This window comes from Rhea pennata, chromosome 4, assembly GCF_028389875.1.
Source record: "Rhea pennata isolate bPtePen1 chromosome 4, bPtePen1.pri, whole genome shotgun sequence".
Lineage (NCBI taxonomy): Eukaryota > Metazoa > Chordata > Aves > Rheiformes > Rheidae > Rhea > Rhea pennata.
Window position 1 is genome coordinate 6,514,268 of NC_084666.1, and position 23,126 is coordinate 6,537,393.

General features: G+C 52.6%; 1 protein-coding gene across 1 annotated transcript; it reads left to right on the plus strand.

The window, feature by feature from the left end:
* Nucleotides 1-10,544: 10,544 nt before the first annotated feature.
* CD8B (CD8 subunit beta) lies at nucleotides 10,545-17,461 on the plus strand. The gene is made up of 5 exons (XM_062574680.1): nucleotides 10,545-10,590; nucleotides 12,265-12,615; nucleotides 16,317-16,412; nucleotides 17,051-17,140; nucleotides 17,421-17,461. Exons 1-5 carry the CDS (start codon nucleotides 10,545-10,547, stop codon nucleotides 17,459-17,461), a joined length of 624 nt encoding a protein of 207 aa, XP_062430664.1.
* The last annotated feature ends 5,665 nt before the right edge of the window (nucleotides 17,462-23,126 follow it).

The following is a 23,126-nucleotide window of genomic DNA, read 5'->3' on the forward strand; positions in this document are numbered from 1 at the left end:
AACTACATAAGGGCCTATTTTTGAAACAAAGGGGCGCAAGACGGCAATTATAGTAAACTCTTTTTTAAATCCTTCAGGGCCTCCTATTAGCCATCTTCCTCCAAGCTCTGAGGACATCTGTACACTCAAATTGCCTCGACACCATACCTGAAGATTTATGATTGGGCGGGGACAGTGTCCATAGTCTTGATTATACCATGAACCCTCTGCACTTAATTGAGATTTATTAAGTGTTTTGCTCTCACGGATGCAGTTTACTGACACAATCCATTTGTGGCCGTTAGGGGCAGTGATAGTCACACTGGCACCATTAATTTGCATGGGATCCGTTATACTTTCTTGAGAGTATCTAATTTCTAATTTTACCTGGTTTCCAATTTCAGCATATTGGACTGCATGCCAGGCCAAAAAATGGCACTTCGGGATCTTAATGGCAGCAAATGAGCGTATTGCAGTGCTAATCTTGAATTTAAATGATAGCCCCACGCTGTTACGGGCCCAAAGGCAGACCACAAAAACTGGCTGGACCAACGTGAAATTGCACCAACAATCCAATTTTTCCATGGCACAGATTTTTTTCTGACTTTTCTTTGTTTTTACTTCAGTTACAGAGATTTGAGTTACCCGCTCATAAGTGGATCCATTAACTACCCTGCATCCTACTTTTATTTCTTGTCCTACCTTTCCCAGCAACTGAGGAAGTCTGTTTGTGCTATCCCAGCTCCATTCGTTTTCCAAGTAAACCTCAGACCCGTGCATAACCACTGTTGACAGGTTTAGGCCTTTGTTAGAATTTAATCCCATGCTTCCCGTGTATTTTATGTGAGCTTGAGACCAGGGCCAGTCTGTGCCAATTTTTGTGTACCTTCTAATTCTGTGCAGGGCTGTGGCCCTTTTGCCAAAGTGTCTTTCTAAGAGGGAACTACTGACTTCTTCTCCGAAGTTTTTGTAATTTAATTGGGCACATTCCATACTCGGTGCTATACACATACCAGAAATCAAAGCAAATCCTGCAACCACAAATTTGAAAGCATTTTCCCCGTAGTGCAAACAGGGCTGGCGATGCCACGAAGTTCGCCCTTCCCGTCGGTCACAATCTCCTTCCATTTTTCTTTATCTGCAAAACATAAACAAGGCGGGCTCTCCAGCCCCGTTAGTTTCCCTTCCATGCTTTTAATTGTGAAGAATGGAACCACTTTTCCTGCCTTTTCTTCCCCTTTTTTATTTCTACCTGGTACATAGTGGGGCTGGCCTTGTTAACAATCCTAACGGGCCCCATCCATTGGGGTCCCAGCACTTGGTTCTTCTCTCTAACCCCCCGATACATTACCAGGTCGCCCGTGTTCCACTCCATGGGCCGCAGCAATGCTCCCAGTTGCTTATCCATCTTGGGGACACTGGATTCTTGTGCTAAGGCCAGCTGGTGGTATGTGGCTGACACCGTCTTCAACATTTCCTGAATCCACCTGTCTGTCAGCACACGGGGCTGCAGTTCGTCTGGCGGTTCCCCTCTTTGCCACCAGTGTCCCAGCATCTTTGGGTCTCTTCCAGGAATTAGCTTGTGGGGAGAAATTCCATGAGAAGCAATGGCACCTCGTAACGCCAGAAGGACTAACGGGAGCTTCTGATCCCAGTCTTTCCTTTGCTGGTTTATGAGTTTCCTCAGCGCTGTCTTCAGTGTTTGGTTAGGTCCCTCTGCCAATCCCGGTTTCTGGAAATGTCCTGTGATGTGAAGTTTTTGCTTAATCCCTAAAGCCTGGCACACCCCTTTCGTGACTTCTCCGATGAAGCGTTGGCCATGATCTGAATCAATTTCTTTGGGTACTCCCCATCGGGAGAACACATGCTCTACCAGGATCTTAGCGGTAGCACTGGCTGTGTTGTTTCGAGCTGGAAATGCTTCTACCCACCTGGTGAAATTATCAGTGATCACTAGACAATACTTGTTTCCTTGTGCTGTTTGGGGCAAAGGTCCAATAAACTCCATCTGCAGCTTGCTCCAGGGTCCAGAAATCCTTTGGTGGCCCAGGAGGCCTTTTGTTGTCTTCGCGTCTGGATTGTTGGCTGCACAAGTTAGGCAGTTGCTAACATACCTCTCCACATCATCCCTCATCTCAGGCCACCATCCAGCACCCTGTAACCTCACCAAGGTTTTGTCTGTTCCCAAATGCCCCTGCTCATGAGCTAGGGCCACCAACTCTGTTCGGACGAGTTCAGGCACAACCCACACCGGGAAGTCTGCACCGTCCCGCCGTGCTAGTATCAGACCTGAGATATCCTTCCACACTTTGCACCCTTTATATTCCCTGCCCTGCATTAAATCTCGGAGGGTTGGGTCTTGTGCTTGCAAGCCTAGCAAGTCCACGCTCTCTCTATTTCTGCCTGGAGCTACTGAAATCGGGCCGTTCTCTGAGGGCTTGCTGGCCTTCCACATCAGGCCTTCTTTAGCTCCTTGCTTTGCTTTAGTATCAGCCTCCTTATTCCATTTTGCCTCCTCGGTTCCCTTCTTGTGGGCTTTGACCTTGATAATCTGGGCCGGGTGGGCCCTTTGTTCGGCCAGCTTTGCGAGGTACAGCAGCTTTTTGGCATAAGTTACGGGCTTGCCATCTGCGGACTGCATGTCCCTCTCCCTCCAAAGCGGCAGCCACTCCAGCGCTGCCCTCACCACCCAGCCCGAGTCCGAGAATATGGCCAGCGGCTGATCCGCCGGCGTGTTTTCTAGGGCTGCTGTCACCGCCACCAGCTCCGCAGCCTGAATCGAATGCGGCAGGCACTTCCCTTTGACCACTTCGCCCGTCGCCCTGTTCACGGCTGCGTATCCCGTGTAAGGCACTCCCTCCTCGTGGTAGTTTGACCCATCTACAAACCAAACAACATAGCCTCTGGCCTTTGCCTCTGACAGGTTAACGCTGCTCTCAAACAAGGGTGCCTGCCGTGGCTTCAGTTCAGCAAGGGGACCACCTTGCTCATCACCTTTTTCTCCACTGATGGTCAACCTGTAGGCTCCTGGAGACAGCTCTTGTGTCTCCGCTGGGACGTCTTTCTGGAGCAAGCTCAGAGTCCAGTTAGCCAGCCTGGGGTAACACACGGGGCCTTCGCTACCCTTCCCTGACAAGAGATACTTCACCGGGGCGTGTGATGTTCGTAACAGCACCGGGGCCGACCCGACCAGGTACTCCCAGTGCTGCAGGGCCCAAATCAAGGCTAAAACTTCTCTTTCGTATTCCGTAAACTGCTGCTCTGTTGGTGTCAAGAGCCGCGACGCGTATGCTACGGGGAGAAGATCAGGGCCGTGGTGTTGGCTAAGCACGGCCCTGAGCCCCTTCCGTGTGCTCTCCAACTGCAACTCGTAGGGCCTGTCCACCTGGGGATGTGCCAGCACAGGGGCTTGCACCAGACTCTCCTTTAAGGTTTTAACCGCCTCATCCTGCTCTGGTCCCCATTCCCACGAGGCATCTTTTTTTAGGAGCTTACATAGTGGGGCAGCCTTCTCTGCATAGCCCTCGATAAATTCTCGTGAGAATCTCACGAGAGCCAAAAACGAGCGTAAGGTAGTGACGTCTGCGGGTGCTGAGACCTTCTGTATTAACTCCACCCTTTGCTTCTCCAATGACCGCCCTTCTTCTCCCAGAGTCACCCCTAAATATGACACCTCCTTCCAACACAGTTGGGCCTTTGTTGGGCTAACTTTGAACCCGGTTTTCTGGATTACTTCCAGCACTTCTGCCAGAACCTCCAAATTCTCCTCTTTAGTCCGGGTATGAATGAGGATATCGCTGACACAGGATAACACATTTGCTTTGTGCCTTAGCTTATCCCACATCCTCGTCACGTGCGTGTGGCAGATGGCAGGGGCGTTGTGAAACCCTTGGGGCACCCTAGCGAACGTGTACTGCTGTCCTCGGACAGTGAACGCAAACTTGTACCAGGACTCTGGGTGCAGAGGGATGGCGAAGGACGCACTGCACAGGCTGAGCACCGAGAACCACTTGGCTCCCCGGGAGATGGCTGCCATGACGTCGGGGTATCTGGCCACCACTGATGTTCTCAGAGGGGTGGCTTGGTTGAGGGCACCATAGTCAACTGTCAGCCTCCAAGTTTTCCCGTCTGCTTTCCGCACAGGCCACACCGGGGCGTTGTTACTGCTCTGTTGCTCAACCAGCACCCCTTGTTCCAGCAGGGCTTTCACTGTGTCCCACAAGCTGTCCTCAGCCTCAGCGGGGTACTGATACTGCTGCTGAGGAGGGGGATCGGGCCCCTTTATCACAATTACGGTGTCTATCTGGCCACAGTCCAGTTTGTTTCTTGCCCAGACCTGTGGGAATTGCTCTGTGACCCGTTTCACGCGGGGTTCCCATTCGGGGTGGACCAGGAGCTCTGGGGCTTTTACTGACATCACTCTGTGACTAGCTGGGATTATCTGTACATCTCCTTGGGGGCAACGTAAAAGCGTTTGATTTGCCAGGTCGGCCACCACTCCCATCTTTGTAAGTGAGGAGATGGCTAAAATTCCTGGCTTTCCTTTCATTTCCATTTTACCAAATTTTTCTGACCCCTTGGCAGTGCCAATTTCAAATGGTATGGGCCCGGTAAATGGCACTGAGGATTTTTGGCCGTTTGATCTGTTTATGTCAATAATTTCACACGTTTGGAAGAGCCCAGTTTCACCAGGGGCCATATCCAGAATTGAATAAGAGGCACCAGTATCAATTAACATCACTTGTCCAAGCACCCCTCCTCCAATAGTTATATCAACTATCAGGCGCCCCCACGAATCGGTCTTAATCGGTGCCACAAAAAGGGGCGATGCAGGTGCCTGGCAGCCCTATTGCTGAGCCTTAGACCCCGGGTCTATGGGGTTTGAGCTGCTGTGCTTTTTGGCTTCATGCAGCGCCAGCTTTCGAAAGAGCTCAGCATCTGGCAAGCCATCGATGTCTTCTTGCTTCTCATATTTTATCAGGCGTTTCCTCAGCTCAGCCCTCCAAGGATTGGACTTTTGAAATCTCAGCCCCTGCTGGTTTTCCTTCCCTGAACTGCTCTTGCCCTCAGGATCTTTCCGGTTGTCTCCTTGCATTTTCCTCACCCCCGCGTTTTGGAAGGACATGGCTGCAGACTTCCCTTTCTTCCCCCCCAGCATGTAGCCCGGGAACGCTTGTTTTTGCAACTCGAAATTCTGGGTAAGGATCTGCTCTAGCTCAGACAGCGGTTTCCTCGCTGCATCACCTCCCGCTATCACCCGCAAGGGGGGGGTTAACCCGACCACCAGCGGCTCCTTGAATTCGGGTCTGTCAAAGTCAAGGGGGGAGTCCTTCGACCCGGGCAGCCCTGCTATCTGGTACAACATCTTCTTCCTGTTAACGTACGCGTCCGGCCTTTCCTCTGGGTTTTGCTTCTCCTGGTGGAACAACACTAAGGGGTTAACCTCTGGGAAAAACACCTTCAGCACCGCAGACTGAACGTCTCCGATGTCCTGCACGTTCCCCATCTGCACATCGCCCGGCAGCGCCGCAAAGTCATCCGGTTTCATGCACTTTCTCACTACGTCTATCAGATCACTGACCGAACTGCCGCTCTGACACCTCGGCAGCCTCTGGGCTCTGGACAGCCAGTTCACGGCCGTCTCCTTTGTCAGAGGTCCCAGCATCTTCCCCACCGTCTTTAGCTGTTCAGGGGTGAACCACAGCAGGGCCCTGTTAGTATCTATGGGTTGGAGCGGGACGTGGGCGGTCGGCTCCTCGGCCGGGCTCTTTTTAGTTTTAGCAGCCTCCACGTCTGTTCCCTGCAGCTGACACATCTCCTCCCTCAGGGGGGCATAAGGAGAAGGTCTCGTGGGACTATTTGCTCCCCACACATCATCCTCATAGTCGTAGTGCGGCGGGTGTTGGTCCAAGCTGTCCTCACTGTCACCGTTACCAAACCTCGTCCTTTTCCCCTGGATCGCAGCTACAATGCCCCGAGACACCCCCAGCTCTGCCTGCAGCTCCTGGATCTTAGCATGGCACACCTTGTGGTCAGGACCTGTGCCACGGTCCCGCTGCACGTCCTGCAGGACCGCCCGGACCGCGCTCTGCGCGTCATGCGTCTCGCCTATCCATTTGCCAACCTCCTTCTCTAACTCCTCCGTCTTCAGCTTTTCATAGCCCAGTTTGTTCTCTAGCCGGGTTATTTCCACCGCGCTCCTCAGAGAGTCACCGCACAAGCCCTGCACCTCTGCCCGCAAGTTGTCCACTTGCATTTTGAGCTCGCCCTTGGCCTGTTCCAGTGTTTGCACACTCTCAAGTGCCTCCTTAAGCAATTTGGACAACTCCCTGCCCACCATCAGCAAGCCTTGCAGTGCAGCTCGTTTCTTACACTTATTTGTGGGCTTGGGCTTTTTCGATTCCTCTGACCAGCTCTCCCACTGCTGACATAGCTGCTGGTAGGCCTCCGGTCCCTGGAAAGCTCCCGGGGACCAAATAGGAGGGAGACACTTCTGGAGCACAAATTGCTCCAGCTTCCAGTTACTGACAATATCAGTCATCATAGCAAGGGGCGAGATCAAACGATGCTGCCTCAAAGCAAAGATATCATAACACCAGCACCTCCGTCCCACCCCCAAAGGAAGGCTGCAGCCCTTTAATCTTCCCAGAAGAGCTTGTCTACCTCAGCGTGCTCAAATTTCAGCAGCTCGCCCAGGGATGCCAAACCTTTGGGCAGTGTAAAACCTGGGCGGCAGGCAGCCGAGCCGGCAGCACCTGAGATGACGGTCTGTCTGTCCGACAAGCTCCCGGGGGTACGCGCACAAGTGAGCAAGGCGAAGCAGAGGTTTGTAGGCCCCCAACAAGAAGATCTCACCAATCCGTTGGCCAGACGTCCTGGGAGTCTCGGGAACCTGGAGAGGGTCGCTGCGGAAGTCCGCGTGGATTCGGCACCTTTAGGTTCAAGGTGTTAACAGGGTCTTTGTCCCCGGCACCTTTTATAGCCCTCGCAGGTCTTTGCCTGAGGCTGATAACGCTGCTGTTTACTCCCTCGGTGGCTCTTCCCCCCTCAGGTGCTACATTCCTTCCCGTATCTCCCCAAGGCCACTTTCCCTGCCCATCCTTATCCTCTTCTGGGCTGATTAGGGAGCCTGACACCGCACAAGAGCAGCTGCCTTTCTCATTAGTTATTAGTCCCATGCTAAGCCCCGCTCGTGCCGAGTGCCCGGCTCGGCCTGAAGGGGGAGAGCTGGAAGTGTCCCAGCCGCCCCGGCCCGCCGGCACCCCGAATCCCCCCCGTCAGGAAAATTCACGTAGTTCAGGTTCGGATTCGTTGCGGCTTTGGACTTCAGGAGCTGCACTCGTGCCTCAGACAGCAGCTCGCCAGCCGCCACCTCGGACCTCGGAAGGTGCAAAGTTGTGCCCGGCCCAATCTGGGTCAGACCGTGGCAGCCGCCGGCGGTCGAGACCCCGGTGGTGCACGGGCTCGGGAGCAGCTGTACACCTGCACCTGCGGAGGCAAGCGCGGCCTCCCAGCCTTGCCCCCTAAACCACATTTTTAGCTGAGAGCACTTTAGAAACCTCCACGGTTGCTTTTTCTTCCTTTTCTTTTTTCTTTTCCTCCTTTTTTTTTTTTTTTTTTTGATGCCATTACAAAGAAAAAAGGTCTCACTCCTCCCGTTATGTGCCCATGCTGTCAGTCTGAGCGCAGCTTTTCCCCACTTCTCCGCAAAGCCGCGACTTTCGCGCGGAATAAACTCACCTAAAAAAGACTAATCGCAGTAACTTCAAGCTGTCAGGTAAGAGCCACCGGGATTTTCTTTTTCTGTCAAAACGATGCAACATGGAAATTGATAGAATCACACCGAAAAACTGCGCTGCAGATCAGGGCGCCGTTGCCCCCGCGTCTGCTCGGCCTCCGCGGAGTTTCCGCTCGGAGAGGGGCCGCTTCGCCCCTCGCCCCCCGCCGTTCTGCGCGGTATCGGCCCGCGGGAACGGGCAGAGCGGCTCGCGGACGCGGCCCGCCGAGGATAAAGGCGGGCTTCAAACCCTCAGAGGGGACACAGACGCCCCTTTTTGGCCGGACATCCCTCATTTGATCCCTTTTGAATTCTCACTGCCCTCTCCCCCCAGAAAAAAGCCAAGATTTCCTTCCAAAACCGGGCAATTCCCTGCAGACCTGGTGTGTTGGGTGCTGAGGCTCCTCGACGCCTGGGGCCGCCCAGAGCCGTGCAGATGGGCACAAAGGCAATTTTTACCCACGAGCGTGAGCCCAGCGGCTCCCGAGAGGGTGCTCCCACCCTCCGTATCTGTATCGCCTCGGTTTCCCCCAAGTCCTGAGTGCTCCATAGCAGAAAACTAACTCGGGGTCTGGACCTGTCACCAGAGCACCCGTGCAGCCTCCCGGAGCAGCCCTCCCCGATCCTTAATTTTACGATGTTTCCGTTCTCTCGGGATTTGCGTATCTGCATTTTCGGATGCTCAGGAGCATCCCGGGGGCTCGTCCCGCACGGACCCAGGCGGACCGCGTCCCCGGGGCGCCCGACCCGCCGTGCCGCGCGCCGGCTCCTTTCCAGCCCTCCGCGTTTGGAGCCAAGCCTGGCCAGCGCCTCTGCAGCAAAAAGGGGAATTTCACGGCGACGGAAATGCAGCTGGGAAGGGGCAGCGGGGCTGCACGGTGACCCCCGTTTTTTTTCCTCCCCAACACTTCGCTCCAACCCCGCCAGCAGATGCTTTGTTATGAGAAACTGGAAAAAAGGGGGGGAAATAAAGTCTGAAGCGTAACGAAGCTGGCGAGATGGCAGGCAGCGGGCGGACACCCCACCTCGGCCCGGCCGCCGCTCGCCGTCGGGGGCTGGCGGCTCGGGGCCCGCTCGCGTCGGCGGGGAGATGGGTTCGTCCCGCACCCGGCTGTTCTCTTTCCAGGCGAGCAACCCCAAACAACGTGGGGAAGGTGCAAACGGCAGCTGGGGGGGCCGGCGGCTTTCCCACGGGTTATCGACCAGCCGCCAGACGAAAAGGGTCCCGCTTCCAAAATATTTTCTTGCAGGAGCAGCCCTGGGTCCTGAGAACCGCTTGGCCTTCGGGAAATAGCTGAAGCGGGTATAAACAGCGGCTTCAAAGGAGTAACCCTTGCTCTTCCAGGAGGCGCACCGAGCTCTGCCCTGCAGATATTTGGAATAATTCCCTTCCGCGGGAGCGCGAAACGGAAGGGGAAAACCGAACGGGAGGTAACTGGGGTAGCAGAAAGGGAGTCAGGTCCTCTGCTCCCCGCCTCGGCTGAGGTTTTGGGGCGCTTTCCCCTCCTTTCGTCTCCCCGCCTTGGCTTTGCCTTTCAGAGTGGCTGTAAATAGCAGGACATGAGACACTTTAGAGCAACACTGAGACCTTTTCCCCTTCCAGACCTAAACGGAGAGGAAAGAGCAGAGCAAAGCTCGGCGAGATGGGCACGGGCCAAACTCCCCTTCCCGAGCACCTGCCTGTTCACACCAAACAGCACCTTTATTTTTTCCCCAAACCTGGAAATACTGCAAATATTACAGGCTAGTGACAACAGCTGCCTTCTCCTCCACTGCAGTTTCATATTACGCAGGTCACTATTCAAACTGGAAAGCCTGAGTGGTTCAAAGCTCTCAACATGCCCCTAAAGAAAAAAAAAAAAAAAAAAAAAAAAGATACAAAGATATTTTATCCATGACTTAAATATTTCTGCCCTGAAAAAGTTTAGCATCAAAGCCCACAGAGCGACAACCCGGCAACGAGCTGAATTTCTTTACTTCTGCGGTTTGTCGCCCACCAAATTTGTCTGCGGTTTCTTGCTGCCTGTTGCCGGAGTGGCCCGTAACCCTGCGACGCCTCGCGGAGCTGCCTGCCGGAGCGCTCGCCCCGCGTTCGGTGTTTTTCCAGGCCCAGAGAAAAAAGAAAAAAAAAGAAAAAAAGAATCTGTAGACGATTGAACGGTTTCTGGTCGCTTTGCATTGCCGGAGAGCAGCTGCGCGCAGGATTGCGAGATGAGCGATGGCTTTGATGAGGCATCACGGACTCATCTATTACCTTTTCTTTTTTTGCTGCTTTCGGCTCTACTGAGCAACTTGCCTTCTAAAACCGCGTCTTCTCCTTCTTTAGTATAAACTCCAATTTTAACAGAGGAGAAGACAGCGCAGGTTCATTGGTTTGTTTTTTTCTTCCTTTAACATCGAGCCCCCAAATTAACTTCTTGCTTCTTAATTGCCTCGATTAAAAAAAAAACGCACGAATGTAGTACGAAGTACGGGGGGAAATCACCACGCTCCGTGAGTTTTCATTTTTCCTCTTCCCAGCGGTGACCCGAAGCCCTCCAGAGCTGGAAGATCGGTGGCTTTACGCCCTGGAAGAGGTCGGCGAGCGGTGGGACAGGGCGGCCGCGGTGGGGACCCTCCTCGGGCCGGGATTTGGATTTCCCCGGACGGGTGCAAAGCTCCTTCGCAGCGGGCAGCCGCCGGCCCGACGGGAGAGACCCGCTGCCGGAGGACCGACCCCGCGGGAAAAGCTGCGGCCGGCACCTTCGCCGGGGACCCCGGTGACACCGCAGCGTCCCCGCGCGCCGCCATGGCACGCCGGTGGCTCCGTCTCTACCTCTGCCTCCAGCTCCCAGGTAAGATCCTCCGGCGGCCGGGAGCTGCCAGCAGCTAAAGCCGCGCGAGAGCCGTCCCCATCTACCAGCAACATCCCGTGTGATGCAGCGTGCGGATTATTTAGGTCCCGACGTACGGCCATAGCGTCCGTCGCAGGACGCTGTCACCCCCCGACCTGACAGTCTGCAGACCGAGGCGTGACAGCACAGGCGCTGCAGAGGTGGGTTTTCACTGCAGCTCCCCAAGTGTCGACGCGCCCTGGGGAGCTCCTGATGAAGCACCTGCTGCTTCCCAAAGTGCGGGTGCTGTGACCGGTTAAGCTGGCGCCTATCCCCGCTGCCTACATAATGCACAGACGATGGATATGCAGCCAGATTTGCTTCCCACTGCACCCAAGGGCTGACTGTTTCCAAAGGGCCCTACCAAAAAATCAGCCCGTTATCAAAACGCGCTGCGTTGCAGACGGGTTTGCTGCATCTGCGGGCGGATTGCAGGTGGATCTGCCTCGCAGATGGACGGCGCGGGGCGAGCGCGCGGGGCTGAGGCAGGAGCCAGGCTGCACAGCCTTGACCGCTGACTTAGACCCGAGCTGAGCGCCGTCTCGGCTCGTCTCCTCAAAACGCAAAGGGTTTCTTGGGGCTGTCGTTCCCCCTGGGAGCCCGGCACAGCGGGGCCTCGGGGCGCCAGCCAGGGACCCTGATGTGCCCCAAGTCCTGGCAGATGTCACCCCAGGGGCTCGGCCAACACACCGAGGTGTTTCCCACAGCAAAGTTTTGAAGGTTGCCCCTCTAAAACACAGATGTGCCATATTCTAAAGGAATACAGACATTTTTAGGCAAAGAAGTGAAAAAATGTGTTATGTTCAGCTTCCTGCAAGACTTTAAAACGCTCCTGGGAAACAGGCGGGGGAAGAGAGAGACTCTTTATCTCCCCAGCAGGTTTTCTCTGTTGGTCTCAGAGTATTCGCAGCCTTGTAGGATTGTTTTTTGGGAAACAAAAAGAAAAAAGGACTGTAAGTCCCCTGTTATTCTTTTACAAGGACATGTTAGGTCTCTCCTCTCTCACCCAGATATCGTTCAGGTGTCCGGCAAAGCAGAGGACTACGGAGATAATTTCCACCCAAGCTGCAAAGCCCCAGTGTGGCAATGCCTAGCTGAAGCTTTCAAGCCCACCGGCTGCCCCTGAGTCCCTCTCCTTCCCCTTCAGAGCACGAGATCGATACTAAAATAACGCCGGTTAAAAACTGGGGCTCCAAGCCAAGCAGGCTCGGGAGAGAAGCACCGGCCACCGACAGACGCGTAGCGACATCGCCGGAGCTGGCAACACGGGGAGCGAAGCCTGCTGCCCTGTTAGCTCTCCAGACGACATCAGAGCCCCTTCCACGAGCATGCAGACCCGCGGGCACCCTAGGGACCACCCCTCCATCCCTCTCTGCCATTTAATTTCCTCCTAGATGAACATTTGCAGGACAATAAATACCTATGTTTTGACCAAAAAAACAGCTAGGGACCCAGAAAGGTCTTCAGTGAAACATTGGCTGGGTTTCATGGTAAAGACTCCCCCATTTCTCACTGATGTGACCTCCTGATCTGTGACTACTGACGTTATTAACCTCAAAAGGAAATGTGTGCTTGCCATATATATAAAAAAAGCAATGGCTAAGGCATGACAATGTATTTCTGTCTTTTTTGCAGGTTTCTGTGTAAGTCTACTTTTGTTTCAGACTCCAGGGCATATTTTAGCCCAAACTAACAACAGAACAGAAATCATCTGTCACATGAAAAAAGATCAGTTTGGGGTGTACTGGTACCGATGGAACCAGGAGACGCAACTTTTCCAGTTCTTGGTATTTTCAAATCCACTGGGCAAAACCACGTATGGCACAAACGTCAACAAGGAGAAGTTTAGCATCTATGGGAGAAGTTCTCAAAACTCTTACAGTCTGCAGATCCACCACCTCCAAGCTTCAGACAACGGCACGTATTACTGCACCATCTCCCAGTCCTCAGAGCTCATCTTTGGCAACGGGACAAGGCTCAGTGTGGGTAAGCATTGCCCCGTCTGGCCCCAGGCTTGGGGACATGCCAGTGGCCTGGTCTGAGAGGGTCCCCAAGGAGCTACATGACTGATTATAGGTGCCCTGATCCTCTCAGCTTTGAGGGTAGGGAGAGCAGGAAAGGTTTGGGCTCTGGGGGTTTCCTTGAAGAGACCTCATAAGGCAGAAGATACAGCAAATGGTTGTACTGTAAGACAGCTTGCATCTGGTAGTTCTTGTGCCACCAGTTCTGGCCATGCTCAGGGCCCAGCGTTGGTCCTGTCATTTTAGGACTTCCAAGGGAAGCCGCTCAACCCAAAATACGGAGATGCCCTGCATTCTTCTAGCCCCTTGTGATACTTCTGATGAGATTTTAGATATGTGCCCTCTTTAGCTCACAGGTCCTTCCACATTCTCGTTCTTCCTTACCTTTCTCCAAATTATAATATTGTCAAAACTGGGGGACTTCACCCCTGGCATTGCTCCTGCGGGGATAGTGGGCTTCTCCTGCCCGGTGGATCTGGCTGCAAGTTTCAAGCCTACTCTACACATAAATCAGGATTTAATCCTCAAGGCTGTCAGCCCACCATCTAATCTGAAATCAGGCCTGCCGTGAAGATCCTGTTGCGGAGGGACATGCAGGAGACCTCGTGCACAGGAAGAGCTGTTCTTTTCAGCCCATTTCCCTTGATCACAGAGCAGAGGGTTAGTGGTAGAAAAAAATAATGTATTTGAGGCAGGCTTCAACCTGTTCTTTGTTGCCTGTGAGGGAGGTGAAGAACTCACTTAGCCAAGCCGCAATTACAGGAGTTGGCTCTAAAACATTGGTTCTACCGCTACATTTCTTTTTGCAAATAGCATCCTGCAAATTGCATTCGTTCAGCTGGCTCAGAAACACTTTTTGGATTCTTGCTGGCTTGAGGAAAAACTAATTTCAGATAAAGGAGTATTGGTTTTATCAGCTACAGACATATCTATGTCCCAAAAGCAAAGCATTGAAAACATAGCGAAAATTCCACATGATCAAGGGCACTCCAATCTAAAACTAAATCCCAACAGATGGTCTGGGAGAACTCAGACTTCACTGGGCATTTTCTTTTTCCCTTTAGGATAAAATGAATAGTCATTAACTTCCCTTTTTTAAAATCTATTATTAAGTATAGGAGAAGTAATCCAGATAAATCCCAGTTACTTAATGTCTCAGGTGAGTCCTGGAGCACTGGAGAGCCTTTTCTATTTAAATTAACGGTGGTTTCCACAGGAATTTCAATCTCAGACAGAAGAACAAAAAAATGGTTTTGAATTGCCCGGAATTTTGGGCAAGAGCAGTATGAGTAGTCAGATATACAGATACATAATTAGTGGGAATTTTTCCTGAGCAATTTGAATAGACAGATGAATGTTTTACATTATAACCCGTATCAACCACAATAAATTGAGGCCTTGTTTTATCAGCAAAAAAAAATCCACTTCTGAGCAAATATTATACTAACCTGAACATGAAAAAGATCCAGGGATCCCTTAAAAAAATCTCCTGTTACTTTTGATTTTGTGTAGTGAATGCATCGTCAGCAGCACAACAGGCAGCGATGCAAAGCCTTCAAATAAGGAAATGGGCCACTTGGAAACTGCTCGGCTGCGTTAAGACCAAAGACCATGGGAGGGGAGGGGATTTTTTTCAGGCACTGTCAGGATCAGGTGTTGGGTTCTGCACCGACAGGAGCTTTTCCAGTAGCTCGCCGTGTTTCTGGTCAGCAGAGCAATACGAAATCGGGTTTGGAAATATTGCAGAACACATTAATCCCATTCTCGGAACAAATCCTGCCGCTGGCTGTCGGCCAGTGCTAATGAGACTGTGTCTGGCAGTAAATGTAGCTTGAGAAAGTTTTCTTTTTCTCTTGCTTAACCTTCTGCCCTTGTTTGCCTAATATGCTTTGCATTAATGCTGTTAAAGGCCCTTGTTAACTTCTGTGGCCATCGAGGGGCTCAGGTCAAGCTCCTGAAATCCAACCCATGCAATCACAAATTATCTCATGTTTGTTCTTTTATTCTGGACAGAGTCTGAAATCGCTGAGAAACTCGGTATCCCACAAGCATGAGCGAACAGCCCGTTTTGGTTTGGGGTCAGTTTGGTGACAACACTATAGCTTTAGAGGAGGGTCAGATCTTCTCATTCTACCTATTCCTCTGCTTATTTTTCCACTCTACTTATTTTTTCAGGCTGTTTGAAATACACTTTTTAAGGGCAGGGTTTTCAGAAGTTCATAGAATTGTAGAATCAGTAAGGTTGGAAGGGACCTCTGGAGATCATCTAGTCCAACTTCCCTGCTCAGCAGGGTCACCTAGAGCATGTTGAGAGAGGGTTGCATCCAGGCAGGCCTTGAACATCTCCAGAGAAGGAGACTCCACAACCTCTCTGGGCAACCTGGTCCAGTGCTCCGTCACTCTCACAGGGAAGAAATTCCCCCTCACGGTCAGGCGGAACTTCCTGTGCTTCAATTTCTGCCCATTGCCTCTTGTCCTGTCACACGGGACAACTGAAAAGAGTTTGTCCCCGTCCCCTCGACACCCTCCCTTCAGGTACTTGTCCACATTGGTAAGATCCCCCCTCAGTCTTCTCTTCCCCAGGCTGAAGAGGCCCAGCTCTCACAGCCGTTCCTCATGGGGCAGATGTTCCAGCCTTCTGATCATCTTTGTAGCCCTATGCTGAACTCTCTCCAGGAGCTCCATGTCTCTCTTGTACTGGGGAGCCCAGAACTGGACACAGTACTCGAGATGAGGCCTCCCCAGGGCTGAGGAGAGGGGCAGGATCACCTCCCTCGACCTGCTGGCAACACTCTTCCCAAGGCACCCCAGGAGACCATTGGCCTTCCTGGCCACAAGGGCACATTGCTGGCTCATGGTCAACCTGTCATCCACCAGCACTCCCAGGTCCTTCTCTGCAGAGCTGCTCTCCACAAGGTCAGCCCCCAGCTTGTCCTGGTGCCTGGGGTTATTTCTCCCTAGGTGCAGGACTCTGCACTTGCCCTTGTTGAACCTCAGGAGGTTCCTCTCCGCCCAGCTCTCCAGCCTGTCCAGGTCTCTCTGTATGGCAGCACAGCCCTCAGGTGTGTCAGCCACTCCTCCTAGCCTGGTATCATTAGCAAACTTGCTGAGGAGGCACTCTGTCCCCTCATCCAGGTCATTGATGAAGTTGAACAGGATGGGAGACAGTACTGAGCCCTGGGGAACTCCAGTAGCCACAGGCCTCCAACTAGACTCCATGCCACTGATGACGACCCTCCAAGCTCTGCCTTTCAGCCAGTTCTCAACCTCATTGTCCACTCGTCTAACCCACATTTCCTGAGCTAAATCCACACTTCCTGAGCTAAGTTTTGGCGGACTGAGCTGTTAGCAAGTGCGAGAGCTCTCCTGGAGATGTGCTAGTGAAGCAGGAAGACATCTTGCAGAAGACCCTGCACTCTGCAGGTCTCAGGCTGGGTCTCTCACATGGAAAGGCTTGGCTTAGCTCCAGAAGTTCTTGGACCACACTATATATAGTATCAACTTTTGGAAACAGCAGCCAATGCAGGCAGAAATACTGGAGTGCAAAGACTCATCTCCTTCAGTGGAGAAAGAGATCATTTAAAAGCTAAAATTTCCAGACTTTCCTGCCTGCTGTTTTAAACTTCCACTGCAGGATTAACAAACTTCTATCTCTTTCTCACCCAGTTGATGTTTTGCCTCTGCCGCCGAAGTCCACCCGAGCACCACCCTTCAAAAAGCCCACACGGTATATCACCAAAAGCAAACCTGCCGACACGAAAGGTACAGCACCATCTTCACTCGAGCTGCCTTGCAAGAGGGTTTTATTGCCCTTAGCATGCACTGCTGAGGCTGATGGACTCGTGTGTGAGCCAAGCTCAGCTCAGTCCCCGTTGTGTGTTTGGATCCTCATTGATCCTTGGGGTGTAGCCTTAGTTTGTCCGAGGGTAGCAGGCTGTGGCGACAGGACCCCGTGTGGTTGGGCACCTAGGTCCATCTCAACCCTCAGCTCAGGATGGAGCTGCCCTCACTTTTTAGGAGAGATCCCTGGGGGTACACAGGGGTGTAGACCCTGGCACATAGGGCCAGGAGACATTTCTATTTAGCTCTGCCTGAGGAATGAGGAACGGCAAGTGCTGATGTCACCCCTTGGGTGTGCAGAGCTGTGGTGGCAGCAGCAGGCCTATGTGTGTCTGGCGCACCTGGGAGGGGATGAGGATTCCACAAAAACATTAACATGGCTAAGTTCCCTGTGATGCCCCAGGGTTTACTACCACCTCAAAGGACACCTTAAGGTGCTGGTGATGTCCTCAAATCCTGAGCACGAGGATCAGGCTGGTTGGGGCAGGATTGATCTCTAGGGTGCTCAGCTCAAGAGGCAGCATCTCACCATGCCGCACCGTTTCATTCCTGTGCTCCAGGTGGCTGCAGCCCTTTCGTCTGGGTCCCGCTGGCCACATGTGCTCTCACCCTGCTGCTCTGCCTGGCTGCCACCAGCCACCGCTTCCACCGTAAGCCACCGGGCAGAGAGGGGCTCAACTGTCTGGGAGGGCAAGGAGTGGGCCAAGCATCTCCTCTCCCCCCCACCCCCCGGAGGGTGTCCCACTGATCACAGAGGTTTGGGCTGTGGGAACACTCCCAAACCCATGTGTGCCTCCCCAGCAGGATGATGGAGGGTTTCACAGCCCCCAGGAGAGCCTGGGGCTGGATGCTGGGACACTCCAGGCGTCACTGGTGGAAGGGGAGAGGCTGGGACCAGGGATCTAGGTGACAGAGAGCATCTCTTTGCAGGGCTGCGGAGGAGGCTGTGGCTTCATGTCCACAGGCAGTAAGACTTTCTGGTTCCTCCTGTCACCTTGCACTGGCCAGCAACAAAGGAAACCATGGGCCCTCTTCTGTATGGTGCTGAGCCCTCCCCGGACCTGACCTGAATGCTCTCAGCTCACCACAGGCCACACCTTCCCTGAATCAAGGCATGAGACTAGCAAGACGAGGATGGCGGAGAGGTCCTCTAGAGACCCTGCCTGCCTTCCCCAGGGTGCCGCCTGCAGCCCAGGAAGGACGTGATGGAGACCAACCATGGACATGCAGTGTGAGACACAGATTTGGTCCTTGTGAAGTACCACAACTTTATTTAAGATTTTCCTTCACACAGCAGCTTTCAATCAGACTGGGCCAGACCCTGCAAAAGGCTGAGCATTTTCCAAAGGCTGCTGAGGGCTTCCTGCCATCAGGGCCACTTGCCTGAGAAGGACCAAACGCTTCAGCAGGCTCACATTGCATGGGACCAGGCTGCTTGTGTGCTCTGTGTGTTGCTACGCACAACATTGTGGAAAAAGGGATTCAGTACCATGAGCTGGGAAGGTATATGGGGGGGGCCTCGTGGTCTGTGTTCATCTTATAAAATAGCATGTAAATGCTTTTATTTTTCTCCTGTCAAAGCCAGTTGATAGGACTTTGCTGACAAACGTGTCGGTCACTGCAGCAGCCTGCAGACAGCAGCAGCAGGTCAAAGTGTAGCTGGTATAGGCATGTTTCTTAGAAATGGCAAAGAAGTTGTACAGCAGCTTAGTCATGCAGGCTTGGTGCCATGCACACGTCCTCTGTGGCATGGCACCAAGCGTGGACACTGCTGGATGGTCACCAAGGGGCTGAGAGCAGGACCTGCTCCTGCAGCCCGAGACAAGACGTTGGCTGTGTCTCTACCCCCAAAAGGGTTAAATGGGAACAAAAACTCCAGGTGGCCCAGGTCTGAGCGGCACTCTGTTCCTGCGGGAGATTGCAAAGAGTGGGAGAGGGAGTCCAGACAACGCGATATGCCCAAGGCCAAGCTTCAGGCAGCCCCAGGAAGGGCAACACAAGCTCTAACAGTAAATAAAGTCAACCAGGGACTGGTGCTGAGCCAAGCGGTGAGGCTGCCTCCCCCCCCGCCCTGCTAAAATCTCTTCCTCCAGCCAGCCGGGCTGGTCCCACGCGAACGGCCTTGCCCGGATGTGGGCAAACCCCGAGCAATACGGGGGGGCCACCCCCAGGCTCAGCCTGCTCAGGCTCAGCCCCAGGGATGAGGATGGAGCAGGGGGTCCCCCAGGCCTGGGGCACGGTCGCGCTCTTGGGGGGGGGGGGAGCGAGACCAGTCTCCCACATGCAACGTCTGATTTGGGATGCCCAACATGCTTACAGCTTCCTCAGTGCTCCATAAAACCTTTTTTTCCCCCCAAAAAAAAAGTCTCATAATCTAATTTATACGCTGCTTGAGCTGGGTCTTTATGTGGGTAACACTTCCTCCATGCGCTTAGATTTACCTGGACTGGCACAAGGACTCGCTCCCCGCCACGTACACAAATTTGGGGATTTCCAGGCTCTGCGAGCTGACCGCAGCCCACGTCTCGCTTGGGCGCAAAGGGCACCCGCGCCTCAGCCCCGCTCCACTTCTGCATCTGCAAGGACCGAAACGCGCCCGGACACGAGGAGCAGTCCCACCCACGGCCCCCCCATCGCCACAGGCAAAGCCACGGCCACTGCAGCACGGGGAGCCCCGTTCCTGGGCAAAGCAGGGCCAAGGTTTGGGTGCTTCCCTAAAAGGGAAAGCCCTCTCCACCTTGCCGCCCCTGGGTGACTTCTGCAGAAGGAAAAAACCCAACTTTCCTTCTCCAAAGCACCTTGTGGGCTCATCTCATGCAAGTTGTCTTGACTTTAAAGAGAAAAGTCACCAAGGAGCAGCACAGTCCTGCAGACCGTGCCCTCTTCGCCCTCCAACCCGGGGCCCCTGCAGGAAACCTGCTCCCCGGAGGCAACCTCAGAACGGGGGCTGACGGGGCTGGAGACCCCCTCGCCATGTGGGGCCAAGGCTCCCGTGGCACTGAGCAGGGAGCACGTCCAGAAACAACTCTTTTGGGTGATGCTCGTCCCTGTACAGTTTTCCAATGAAAACTATGAAAAAGCCCAATAATTCCCCTTGTCATCAATGCCTGTTGACGGGACTTTGAGGACTGTAAACCTGTGCCGTGTTTAGGAAGACCTCAGCAGCAGGTTTCACCGACGTGAGACCCGACAGAAAAAATCAGACGTTTTCCAGAACATAAATAAGAAAGAAACAGGAACACTAATAAAAAGACACTTTTCTTCCTGATAAAATTAGCCCAGATCTCAGATGTTTGCAGCTAAGAAAGCTTTTTTTTCCTTCCCCCCCCCTCCCCCATCACCCTGTGACTGTTGAAGGTCTAATAGCAATAGCACGGAAAGGGCAGAGCTGGTGCGGTGCAACGTGAACGGGGGCCTCCCTAATTAATGCTGTTCCCTAATTCCTTCCCCATTTCCTAGCTATTTCTCTCGCAGGACTGAGCAGCCTTCTCCCGTCTGCCCCTCTCCACCTCCTCCCAGGAGCAAGGCACTTCCCTCTCCAGAAGGGAAAAATAACGGGGTCTTGTGCATAGCCCCAAGCCCTCAGATCAGCGGTTGATAAACGATGTCACCTTAAAAGACATTAAAAAACCCACAAAAACTAAAATAAATATGCCTCTCAATAGGAAAAAGAGATTTTTGTGGATCTCTAGGTCTAAATACAAAGTATTATCCAGCTCATGCCCACTCCCACGAGTCACTGGGCGGTCGAGTGTAAAAGAGACACAAAAACGACACTTTGGAATAACCTACCACGTATTCAACATGTTTTATTCAGTGCTATGTTAGAAAAAGGACTACAGTTATTCTTTCAATAAGCAGTGCACGTATATCTTGAAAGCATTAGAATATTCTAAGGACAGACAGCAGAGCAGAAATACGGGTTATGCGTTGCAGTAAATAGTCTTATTGCTTTTGGAAAACTTCTGCCGATAGTCTAAAAAAATAGTAATTATATTGTTAATCTTTAAGGAGTATCCCAGCTGGTACTCTGCTATTGGCAGTGCTCTATTTTTCTTTATTCTTTTAATCTGCTCAATCATTTCTACATTCAGTGGTCTGTGTTTTTATAACCCAAACAATTAAACACAAAATCAGGCACAGCTGAAAATATTCAACTGAAAGCAAGCTAGTGACGCTAGATCAGGAGTTATAACTGACTTTAAAGCAAAAATAAAATATTTGCAGAGTCATAAACATATCAGTTTGGCACACCAGTGCAGAAAGGATGAGTAACATCTCTATTAAATTATTAAACCGGAAATCTATGCAAAGTGGAAAGAGATATAGGTATCCACTGGTGCTATTTATACCCTTATGTATTTACCCTTGGTCAACACGGCTCAAGGTATGAGAGCTGGCCATTAAATATCTTCTTCCTGCAGGAAAAAAAAATAAAAGGGACTTTGAGGCAGCTGGACCTGTTGAACGTCCACGTGGGAATTTCTAAACCTACGTGCTGCGGGATGCCGGAGCGACGTTCCCGGGAAAACGCTGGCTCCGTCGTGCCTCCCGGCGGCTCAGGCTCGGCGCGTCGCCGGCTGCAGCTCGCTGCTGCCCCGCTCCCTACCCGATACAAAGCAAACGAGTTAAAGGACTCGGAGCGCGTTAAAAACAAATCTGGATAAACGATGCATTTTGCTTCTCTAGCAGCCTGCTGACGCGTGGAAGATGTTTGTGAGAACGTTTGAGGCACTTGTTAATACACCGGTGGTTGTTCCGTATGAACCAAAACTCACCCCACACTTTAAATATTCTTTTAGAGGAGTTTTAATATTCCCTCTCCTGCAAAAGACATGCTTTAGGGTCTTTTAGCCTTTAAGGTATCAGGGTGTATCAAGGAGGACCACACAGTGCTTTTAAATAAGGGGATATCATTATCACTATCTTCATTTTCCAATGTGATTAATAAAAGTAAAGCTAATGTGAAACCGTAAAAAAACCGATTTTCTTCTTTTTTTCTCTTGCAAGCGACACCGCATCCCTGTGCCTTTGCTCGCTGCACACGGGCAGCGAGCGACCCGGGAAGGGAACCTGCAAAGCTCGGGTGGGAAATCGTCCCGAGACACCTGCCCGCCCGCGCCCCGTCCCGCTCTGCTTACCCGGCCCCGGTGCCGGGCGCGATTCCCCCGCTCCTCTTCCCCGGCGGCGGTTCAGCCGTGCAGCCGGGACGCCGGGCAGCGAGTCGCGGGCTGGAGCCAGCCCTCCCGGGGCAGAAAGCGGCCGAGGGCGGCGCGGAGGAGACAGCGCGCACCCCGGCACCGATGCCGTGATCTCGCCCACGGGATTTCCTGCCCGCTGCCTCCCGGTGAAGAAAGCCGGGGTCAGAAAGGCCTCCTGCACCTCCCCGCACAAAATTGCAAAGTCTGGCTAAGCCCGGCCCGGGAGCGGGCCAGGGCACAGAGGAGCAATATTGCCCCGGGTCCCCTCTCCACGCAGCACGCAACCATGCAGGGAGCGCGGGAGAGCCCCAAGGGCCTCGTCCTGCCGGAGCAGCGTGTCCCCCGTGGGACACCGAGAAAGGGGACAGGAGAGGGCCACGGGGGGCTCGAGCCATTCCCCAGCCCAAGTTACTGTTTGGCCACTGCAGCCAGAGATTCGGGGTTGAAAACCGCACACGGTTCCCACGCACGAGTCTCCTTCCCACTGTGATGCAGAGGATGGAGCTGTCGGGAGAGCTACGCGATACAGCGGGGTTTACTTCTCGGGGTGAATTTCCTCGGGCTGAGCCAACAGCTAGGTAAGATTTAAGTGCTCTGCATTAAAGACTGAGATAATTGGAAAATTACTGCTTCAGAGGAAATGGATGTGGAGTTGTGCAGCAAATGGTTTCCTTAAAATGATGCATTGTAATGAGGTCTTATATTAAACAATATCAACGTGAGCAGTTTCATTCAGAGCAAAGGTCCACCGAGGCCACCATTCAGTCTCCAACACTGACTACAAGCAGTTGCCTAGAGAAAAATAAGGACATAGTCAGCATATACAATACTTCTCCTTAATATTCTGACTGTTTTCAACCCAAAAGATTTCCTGAGCTTGCTGCTGTGCATTAAGTAACCCATACAAGATCTCTTCTCCAGTCTCTGCTTGACCCACAGAGTCTTTCTGCAACCTCTGAGTCCTTTGGCAAGGAGTCCCACGGCCAGCTGGCTGCATGAAGGTCACCTGGTTTGAACCTGATGCTCGTCAGCTTCACCCACCACCCCTTACTTCACAGAATCACAGAATGGTCGAGGTTGGCAGGGACCTCTGGAGATCATCTAGTCCAACCCCTGCCCTGCTCAAGCAGGGTCACCCAGAGCCCGCACATCCTGAGCTTGCCCATGAGGATGTTATGGGAGACAGTGTCAAAAGTCTTACTGAAGTTGAGGTAGACAACATCCGCTGCTCTTCCTTCATCTACCCAACCAGTCATTCCATCATTATCAGGTTGTTTGTGTACGATTTTCCCTTTATGAATCCATACCTTATGAATCCAAGTATGGACAGCAGTGACCAAACTTCTCTCTTCACAGTCCCCAGTCATATATGTTCCAAGATACAAAACATATTCTAAGCACACAAGCACTGGTGGGAAGTGTCTAATGTGCTATT

Bases quoted from the DNA above. Each gene is read 5' to 3' on its own strand.
- CD8B (XM_062574680.1), top strand. From the start codon at position 10,545: ATGGCACGCCGGTGGCTCCGTCTCTACCTCTGCCTCCAGCTCCCAG. The intron at 10,591-12,264 runs GTAAGATCCTCC...TCTTTTTTGCAG, and splicing joins CCTCTGCCTCCAGCTCCCAG to GTTTCTGTGTAAGTCTACTT. The intron at 12,616-16,316 runs GTAAGCATTGCC...TTTCTCACCCAG, and splicing joins CGGGACAAGGCTCAGTGTGG to TTGATGTTTTGCCTCTGCCG.